The sequence below is a fragment of the Cucurbita maxima genome, unplaced genomic scaffold, assembly GCF_002738345.1.
Source record: "Cucurbita maxima cultivar Rimu unplaced genomic scaffold, Cmax_1.0 Cma_Scf00001, whole genome shotgun sequence".
Taxonomy (NCBI): domain Eukaryota; kingdom Viridiplantae; phylum Streptophyta; class Magnoliopsida; order Cucurbitales; family Cucurbitaceae; genus Cucurbita; species Cucurbita maxima.
This window is the reverse complement of record NW_019272017.1, coordinates 1,813,876-1,823,549: the sequence shown is the minus strand read 5'-3', so window position 1 is coordinate 1,823,549 and position 9,674 is coordinate 1,813,876. Positions and strand designations below refer to the sequence as shown.

General features: G+C 35.4%; 1 protein-coding gene across 6 annotated transcripts in view; it reads left to right on the top strand.

Annotated features, from left to right (window-relative positions):
• Positions 1 to 7,950, top strand: part of LOC111486367 (polycomb group protein EMBRYONIC FLOWER 2) — an 11,274-nt gene extending 3,324 nt beyond the window's left edge. For 3 of the 6 annotated variants that reach the window (XM_023133490.1, XM_023133459.1, XM_023133466.1), the window contains 16 exons: positions 370 to 506; positions 652 to 714; positions 844 to 965; positions 2,189 to 2,253; positions 2,703 to 2,755; positions 2,848 to 2,901; positions 2,987 to 3,046; positions 3,535 to 3,581; positions 3,682 to 3,782; positions 4,378 to 4,416; positions 4,554 to 4,629; positions 5,127 to 5,175; positions 6,125 to 6,208; positions 6,789 to 6,868; positions 7,092 to 7,181; positions 7,572 to 7,950. In XM_023133490.1, the coding sequence (XP_022989258.1) occupies positions 370 to 506; positions 652 to 714; positions 844 to 965; positions 2,189 to 2,253; positions 2,703 to 2,755; positions 2,848 to 2,901; positions 2,987 to 3,046; positions 3,535 to 3,581; positions 3,682 to 3,782; positions 4,378 to 4,416; positions 4,554 to 4,629; positions 5,127 to 5,175; positions 6,125 to 6,208; positions 6,789 to 6,868; positions 7,092 to 7,181; positions 7,572 to 7,692 (1,241 nt within the window). In that variant the 3' untranslated portion in view covers positions 7,693 to 7,950. The remainder of the gene's footprint in view (positions 1 to 369; positions 507 to 651; positions 715 to 843; positions 966 to 2,188; positions 2,254 to 2,702; positions 2,756 to 2,847; positions 2,902 to 2,986; positions 3,047 to 3,534; positions 3,582 to 3,681; positions 3,783 to 4,377; positions 4,417 to 4,553; positions 4,630 to 5,126; positions 5,176 to 6,124; positions 6,209 to 6,788; positions 6,869 to 7,091; positions 7,182 to 7,571) is intronic. The other 3 variants (XM_023133482.1, XM_023133499.1, XM_023133472.1) reach the window with 3 other exon arrangements.
• Positions 7,951 to 9,674: the final 1,724 nt, after the last annotated feature.

Genomic DNA, 9,674 nt, shown 5'->3' with positions numbered 1-9,674 from the left:
AAAAAAAAAAAAAAAAAAAAAAAAAAAAGAAACGGCATGCTTCCCTTGCCCTGAGGGATACTTGAGAACCTTGTTGATTTTGTACTTTTTTTAGGGCTATTATTTTTTTGATAAGAACCTTTTGGAACCCATAAAATATAGGGAGTAAAATCTTAGCCCTGGGTTAAGGAAGTAGCATGCTGGGAAGCTAACCCTTGGTTGTAAGATTATTTGGATAACCTACCCTAATATAGGAACATAAAAGCAATATATTCCCATTTCCCAGAAAACAAGGAACTATCTCTCTGCTTCCTGGAAAGTTCTGTTGTTTCTTTCCAATTTAAAAGTCCAATGAAAATCTCTAATAAAATTGCGTTTCTTTGGATGTAGCAGTTGCAGGTTATTGCTTGTGGGGCAAGATACCTCTGGAATCACTTTACATTTCGTGGCAGAATTCTTCAAATTTTGGTCTTGGACAGAGGGCTGAGATAATGTCAACTGTTGATATGCGCTCTTGTGTCCTTAAGGTTTGATCAAATGCTTCTGTTTTCCTCTAGAAACCATACTGATGTCATTTCACTAGTAGCTACTTATTTATGTTCACCGGGTGATAACTCTCAATCTCTTATCATCATCTCGCTAGGTTATTAGTTTATATTTTATTTCTTGCAGACAACTTGCTTGGATGGAGAGAAGTGTCTGGGATTTCAAATTCCATTTAATTCCGATTCTATGGTCTGTTCTGACAATCAGTTTTAGTTTATTCTACTTATGTATTGAGTAACATTTTGTCCTCTGTCAGTGCTTCACTTATCTTTGTCTTTCTTTTTCTCCATATCTCTCTTAATTTTTGGGTCTCAAAAGCATACAGCACAGCAAGTACAAGTCACAATTTCTGCAGAGGAGTTTGGCGCTAGGGATAAATCTCCATACGATTCATACACGTACAGTGTAATACCTTCCTCATCACTATCTCATATGATTCGGTAGTATTCTCTCTCTGTTTTCGTTATTTATTTTTAAATGTAAACATGATTGTAGTTTAGTTGTTATAAAGCTTACCTTTATTAGGGAACTTTAGTAATAAATTTTATGGCTTCTTGCTAATAGGTGAAGGATTCCATTTTTGGATAACCCTGGGGAGATTTTTGTTTTTGTTTCTTCCTTTTGAAGTTCTCCTTTCTCCACGTTGATTTTATTACTTGTGGCATTTTTTAAAAAAAAAATTGTGCCAATTGCAGAGAGTTTTTGTATATCTCTTGGGTGCTTTTTTTAGGATTTTTCCATTTGTATATTTTATTATTTCAAAGTAAACTTGATTCTTATAAGAAAGAGAAATCTCCAAATTTATTGCTTCTTTGACCATTCTTCCTTGGTTTGAGAAAGTGTGAGGAATTAAATCAGATCATCTTAAGGTTCAATTTGAGCATATGGTACTTCTAAAAGTGTCAGATTCTTGGCTTTTAAAGAGGGGCATCTGAAGGGGGTTTCACAACTATCATAATCTGAGTTCGCATTCTTGGCTACTTACTTTGGGAATTCACCCTGGTTTTAGATAAGCCTTATCTCTGAAAAGGTGCGCTGGAAACCAATTTAGTTGTAGTTTCTATCAAAAAAAGAATTGATGAAAAGTATTTACAGCAGTTGTATATAAGACAAATAAATCAAAGTCATCTGGTAACCCCATTGGACTTAAACTCAGATTTAGAATTCCAATCAGGTTCAGGGAGCCTAATCAAATTAGGATTTCAAAATACCAAAGATGCCTAATACAAACTCCTAAACAAACTAAATGTTTAACTGGGAGTAGAACATTACCCATAAACGAACTAAAAGTTTTATTGGGAATGCTGAAAAGTTTCCTCCAAGTTCATTTGTTCCTTTGTTGCTACTTTTCTGCACACTGTAGGATCCTCTGCAACATCTAAGGAATTTACCTATGGATTTAGTTGAGAGTTGAATCTACTGACCTCTATAATAATCTGTCTCCGGAAATCAATTAAATCATAGATGCTATATAAAAAAACAATTTATTTGCTTCTGAACAAAGCAAAATTCAAAATGGCTATATGTTTATGGAAGAACGTATGATTACAATTATTTGTAAAAAAATCATTTATTTGCTCCTGATCAAAGCATAATTCAAAATGGTTATATGTTTAAGGAAGAATGTATGCGTTACATTGTTCTCTTGTTCTATATGTTGCAGGTTGAGGGCAGGAAATGTTATTTTCAATTATAGGTACTACAACAATAGATTGCAAAAAACTGAAGGTGTTGTATTTCTCCTGCTTCCAATCGTCTCTTTTTTTTTTCTTTCAATTATCAGGTTTTTACCGAGTTGGCCTAATCAAGATGGAAATCTTTGTTTAATTTTTCAGTTGCATTGAGTGTTGTGTTCTTTTCTGGGCGGGGGTGAGATGGGGTTTAAATTCTCTAAGAACTTTCTTTTATCACTCATCGTGTCAACTTAATATTGTTCAACTTCTTTTTGTGATTTCCTTCCATTAATACAAGACTTGCGTTCAAATATGTCATTATGTCCTTTTCATGTTCACCTTTAAAATTTTATGCTATTTCCCATGAAAATAAATACTCTTCCTTCCCTTCCTTGTTAGGAAATAATTTCTTCCCTTCCTGTCACCGCTTGATTTCTTTCTATCCTCTGTTTATGCTGCACGCTTTGACGTACTGATGTATTCATGTTGAGTTCTTACTTGCAGTAACTGAAGACTTCTCCTGTCCATTTTGCTTGATTAAATGTGCCAGCTTTAAGGTAATTTTCCTCGATTCATTTCTTGCTCTGAATGTGAGGAACTATGTTAGTAGCTGTAAAAGATTTTAAAACATATTCTAACTCTTGTACAGGGCTTGAGATGTCACTTGTTATCATTACATGATCTCTTCAACTTTGAATTTTGGGTCAGTATTTTTTCTGAGGTTCAAATTGTTTTCTTAATTATCTATTTGTGGTTGAGTAAACATTGATTTGATCGAGTTTTGGTAGGTAACTGAGGAGTATCAAGCTGTAAATGTTTCCACAAAGGCTGATGTTTGGCGGTCTGAGGTAGGAACATTTTCACATGGATTTTTATGGTACTTCTGTTACTACCATGATATCTCAATTCTTTGATATAATAAACGTTAATTCTTCCAGGATTTTCTCTGCTTCTTCATTTACTTTATTGGGAAGTCTATATTTATTATCCTTGTTTTGAGATAATTTGGGAAGTTCTATCATATGGTGCAAGAATGTGTATCTGTTGTCTCAAGTAAAAACTCCTATCTTTTAGTGGCTGGTACAACAACTGATTCTCACCATTGAAAAGTCTGTTTCCTCATTAAAAAAAGAAAAAAAGGCACATTAACTGGATATAATGGTAAATACACCTGTTGTATTCTACTGTTGGAAGGACAAACAGAGCATCTTTTATACATGGGCACTGTTTCACGATAAAAAATAATCTACTAAGTGAAAAAGGTGCTTGTGTATTTAGACAAGCTCTAGTTATTTGGGTCTTGTCGTGGCAATGACATGAGTTGGTTTTCTATCAGATCATCGCAGATGGCATTGATCCAAAGCAGCAGACATTCTTCTTCCGGTAAGTGGTGCACTCAGAAATTTCAGATTTCATTCTTAGTTATGCTTCTTAACTCCTTGATGTTAATGGGAAACTTCTACACTTTACTATACTTTTTCAGCTCTAGGCATCTCAGACGCAAAAAAGTTAAGAACGTAGTTCAAAGTGGAAAGCACATACATCCTTTTGTTGTAGAGTCTGAATATTCGGACAAGGCGGATGGTATGTGCTTGTTCATTCTTTGTTCTTCTTCATGATGTGTGTGTGTGTGTGTATTCTTGGTACTACCTATTTTTGGATAGAGTGTGGGCTTGTAATTTTTAGGAGCTATAGTAGTCATTTTTGCAAATTTGGATTGAGCATGATTAGTACCAATTGAGGTTGATTTTTATAACCCATTCGGCTTGTATATGACTTTGCCAACTTCCTCCCTCAAACCCTTCGAACTTTGATATGGGATTTTTGTTGGGATCACACCATTATGAACAAGAGAAGACTTTCTATGATGAATCACATAATCCTCTTTACTTCCCATTAGTTGGTTAGGCCCCTTTGCTCTTTTAATCCTGCCACCCTAAGTGTCTCCTCATAAAATGATTACTCATCATTGTTTGAAACTTTCTTTGAGATCCGTTTCCAAATAATACCCTCTTGACGATTATTTGTCAAGTCTGAAATATTATTGTGTTGCTTAGATGTCAATATTATTGACAAAGGGATTTGGAGTGAGTTTTTTGCTTGGCCGTCTCTCGCACTTGATTTTATATATTCCTTCTTGTACAGATATCATTATTGAGCAACCACCTTCTTGTTTCAGATGCTCAATCTAGCCAAGGTGAAAAAGCTCTAATATCAGGTGAGAATGTCTCCACTGAATGTTAGCATCATTGTTTTAAAGTTTCTAGATTATGTTACATATAGTATTGATATTGCAGGTATTTTAAGTACACTCTGCATTCGTTCAATGATCCTGACTGTTTCAATCAATATCAGGGCACAATGTTGCGCCAACTATGCTTCAATTTGCCAAGACAAGAAAATTGTCGATCGAACGTGCAGACCTAAGACAGTATGTTTTACATGTCTCTTTCCATCACTGCAGATATTTTGTCTTTATGCAAATCCTTTTAAGATTCATTTTGAATCATGTTGGGTTTCTATTGTGATGAAAGCATTAAAGACAACTAGTCACTTTAGATGTTGCACTTAAGTGAAGTCTTGATTAACCTCTCTTTTACGTCGAATGACTTGGATTCAATGAGGAGGTCTTGGTGAGGTTAAACTGAGCTTAGACTTTTAAGATGGCTTGAAATTTACTTATCTTATTTTAGATTGCTTTTGGCTTGACGTTTACGTTATTATTGTCAAATCACTCATCTCTGACTTCAATTTTCTATTTCCACTGAGAGCATTGTTATCCCTTGAAGTTTTGGATGATCAGAATTTATTGAATTTCTGTTTATTTCAACTACTTATTTAATTGGCTTCTTTCGTACGGATGCTTTTATGTAGCTAGAAGATATGAACTTTAACCTGACTTTTATCTCCGTTTCCACTGTCTTTTAGCTGTAACCTCTTGAGGAAGAGACAGTTCTTTCATTCCCATAGAGCTCAGGTGAGTTCCTATGTTATCTTATTTTCTTTTGGTTAAATTTTCATGGTGCATAATAGACTTGTGCAGTTATTTGTTATATAAGCAATGAAGTTATTTGTATTTTTTATAAGTTGTTATTTTTTGTTTTTCTGATAGTAGATATTGCCTAAAAAGAAGTAAAAAGAAAAATCAAGTAGGAATTAGGCTGTATGTTTCACAAAATCCTATATCTTTAAAAAATCCCCATTTCTTTACTTTTTCAGAACTATAGACTTATCTTGGATAAGATCTAGACAGATGGATGATTATTTGAGGGGGTTTGGTGGTGCTTTCTTCAAGGGAAGTATTGTTGGGAGTGAGATCATATGTCCCACATTAGTTAGATAAGAGGAATCTCATGAGTGTATAAATGAGAGTATTTTCATTGGTATGAAGCCTTCTAGATGAAACCAAAAGCAAAATCACTGTAGGTAGTAGGTTACATCTAAAATGAATAATATCATATCAATGTGGATGTACATTGAGGTCCATTGTCCCTCTCAAATAACTTCCTTCAATATTCAAGGCCCCTAAAAGCACGAAAAAACTGTGTACTCTTTGTTATTTACTTTAACTACTGCATGTCATATTACAGATTTTAGACATTAGACAACCAGTCCTCTTGATTGTTATAACTGCAAAATCTTATAATTTTGATCTAGAACTACATACTATCTGGACGGTTTAGTTTGGTAAATTTGGGCTCGCAACAGTTAGGTAAACTTTCAATCGTAAGTATGTCATGTGTCCGATGGCATTCATGCTGTGGCAGTTACTCTAAGGACTTGGCACCTCATCCATAGTAGAAATGTGTTGCTATAGTCGTTCTGAATTTTTCTTTCTTTTATATCCTTTTTATGGTTATATTATTGATACATCTGATTTTTGTTCGTTTAATTTTTTTTTTTAATCTTTGATGTTGTACTTGAAGCCGATGGCATTGGAACAAGTGTTATCCGATCGAGATAGTGAAGATGAAGTGGATGATGATGTTGCAGATCTTGAGGATAGGAGGGTAAGGTTTGAAGTTTTGATAACACCTGATAGCTAATAGGGGCTTGTAGCCTTGAAATGATGTGATCATCTCCATTAGGTCTTACTTCTAGTTTTGTTTTGCTCGATGGTAATGACCTAATTTGTGTTATCATCCGCGTCCAATTACACATGTTGTGGGTGGAATGATACAAGTGCCATACATTGCTGGGGTTCTTTAAGAGTTTATATGGGATGTCCTTTATGCAGCATTTTTATGTTTCTTCGTCTGGGTACTCAAGATTCAGTGGACATGTTAAAATAAACTCGAGAATAGTTGTCCATATGATAGGGAGGGCACTGCAGAGGGTGGGTGAGGGCGGGTGGTAGTGCAAGGTTGACAATGTGAGATCTTATTTAGTTCCTTGGGTTCTTGTTTTCAGGTCCGTTGGTAGGATCATTTGTTGTGTCCGGCTTGATATTGGAAGTTAAATCTGATATGATTTTCACAAATTCCTACCTTTGCTTTCTTCCTCATTCTGTGTAGAGGCTAGAAAGGTTTTTCATTCCATATCCTAGTCATTGGCATGTGACAAACGCTAATGGATTTTGCATCGATGTAGATGCTCGATGATTTTGTTGATGTAACCAAGGACGAGAAGCAAATGATGCATATGTGGAATTCATTTGTCAGGAAGCAACGGTAACTAACAAACACTTTTCTTGGCTTGTACTGCTAGCATGTTTTTACATTAAGAAAAAAAGAGGTCCAAATCCACATTAAATTCTGAAAGAAGACCAACACGCAACGTAGTTCTGCATGTTTTTGTATGTATATATTGGAATGATGGTTGGATGAATACCATTGATTGATGGCTAATATTCTAACATTGTTATCTGAAGACAGTGTTGTTATCTGTTCTTAGGGTACTTGCAGATGGCCATATCCCCTGGGCTTGTGAGGCGTTTTCACAATTACATGGACCAAACCTTGTCAAAACTCCAGCTCTTCTATGGTAGTTTCTCTTCTCTTAATGTTGTTGTGAAGCACATGTTCTTCGTCTTCTTTTTCGTTTTTTATTACAAAACTCCTGCAAGATCATGAATACCAATTACAAAAAGTTAATGTATCTGGGATGTTATAGAACTGCCTTTTTTTTCCTGTCCTTTTACTCGAGTAGAATGTAGTAGATTGTATTTTACATCAGCTAGCATGAAAGTCTCAGTTGAAATCAAACTAAATTATAACAACAAATCATGTGAATGCCATACCATATTCTCTATTGTATGAAATGGAATAATTTGAATTCTTTAAATCCTGTTTTCACGTAGATTCCATACAGACAAACCCGAATACGTCCAGTTGTATGTGTTTATGTTTGAACATACTTTTTTGGGCCTGGCAGGTGCTGGAGATTGTTTATGATTAAGTTGTGGAACCATGGTCTACTTGATGCAAACTCCATGAACAGTTGTAACATTATTCTTGAAAGAATACATAGTGAAGCTTCCGATTCTAAAAGCTGAGAGGAATCAAATTTATTCGTTTCCATCCTGAAAGTCAAGATTTTTGGCGAAAGAGGTAAAAGATTTCTCTAATTTGTTCACTGCATTGATCTTATAAGTACTCTACATTGACTGCTTCCCCCCCTTTATCTATAATTGTTTCTCTTTGATATAATGTTGAAGTACTGTAGAATTTTGATTTGGGAACTCCCAAAGAAAGGAATTGAAATACACAAATTTGATTTAATGAAACCCCAAGTTTGGGTGCATTTGTCTGTCTTGGTAGCTTGAAATTTACTACCTGTAACCCATCATGGAACAAATCTAAGAAATCCCATTGTTGTTTATATGGAATAGTTGCCTCTTATGTTAGGGAGATGAAACCGACCAAACTCGAAAAAATTAACCAAACTGATCCTACTGGCTTGGCTTGATTCGGCCTGGGTGACCAACTTCATGAATAATGGTTATGGTTGGATTCGGTTGGTTTCGTTCAGTCTTCAGTTGGGCAATCTTAATGTTGAATTTCAATTTTGCAAGAATAAACCATCCTCACCGTGGATTTCATGAAGGATGAATTGTATTATGAAAAAGCAATTCTTCTTTTGGCATGTTGAACATTTTTTTTTTAAATTATCATCATCTTTTGTTATCGATGGAGATTAAACAGAGATATAGATGAAGAACTAGATGAAAATACTGGCGAACTGTAGGGATAAAATATGTTTCAACCTGATGCGACCCAAGCCGCCACATTGGGGGCAGTCTCCCACCCATGTGCGGAGCAGTTCTGGCTGGCGTTTCGACGGCGCCGTTGGTGGTCGAGAGTGGGTGGCTGTGGTGCGGGTCGCACATATGCCGCCATTGCTTCTAAGGATTCGAGGTACTTCAAAGGCTCCCCGACTGATTTGTTGTTCGTCATTACTCCTATTACTCAGGTTCGCTAATTATTTAAAAATTGTTTTTAATTTCCAGCTTAGATAATTTGGGTTTCAATATTATTTTTCGTTCGGAATTTTAACCGCCTATGTTTCATTCTTAATTTCGTTTAAAAATTTATTTTAGTGCTTTTCTTTAAAAAAAGAAAAGAAAAAAAAAGAATTTGTATACATAATATTATTTTTTATTATTTTAAATGCGAATGATTTTATTATTACCAAGCAGAGATCTTGAAACTAAAAGAAATATTTTGGCGAATTATAAAAAAATAATCCTCTTATTAAAAAATTAAATATGAAACTTCTAATTGTATTTTTGGACTCCGTTTTTTCCATAAAAATAGATTTTAAATTAGTTCAAATTTTTAATGTATTTTCCATTTATTAAGATCAATATGATTCCGGAGCCGACAATTGCCTGTTCGTGAAGGCAATGGTCGATGCGAGGAAATTGGCAGTTCGCGACACCCTCGGGCGTGATCGATGAGACCGACACCAAGATTGAGCTCAAGCTTCCAATGCTTCGTTCAGAACTCGAATTTTAGTCGAATTCTAAAGGCCTCGAGACCTCGTGACTTTCTTTCTCGACAAGGATCTGGTACCTCCCAACTACCAAACTCCAGAACTACTTTTAATGGTATCTCCAACTCCGGCTCGGGCTCAGACTCGGACACCTCCAATATATCAATCCGATGTCCTTCGGAATATCTTCATGTGTACAACCAGTATACTGGACTTTTAAAACATGAATCTTCACAATGGTAGGATACCGTTCAACCTATTAAGTTAAGTTCGAGTTGAGTTCTTTTCGTAGGGGTAGGGACGGTGTTCCTTACTTACAAAGGATCTTCTTAATTAGCTAAGTGAAACTATTCTGGTACCTCCCAACTACCAAACTCCAGAACTACTTTTAATGGTATCTCCAACTCCGGCTCGGGCTCAGACTCGGACACCTCCAATATACCAATCCGATGTCCTTCGGAATATCTTCATGTGTACCACCAGTATACTGGACTTTTAAAACATGAATCTTCACAATGGTAGGATACCGTTCAACCTATTAAG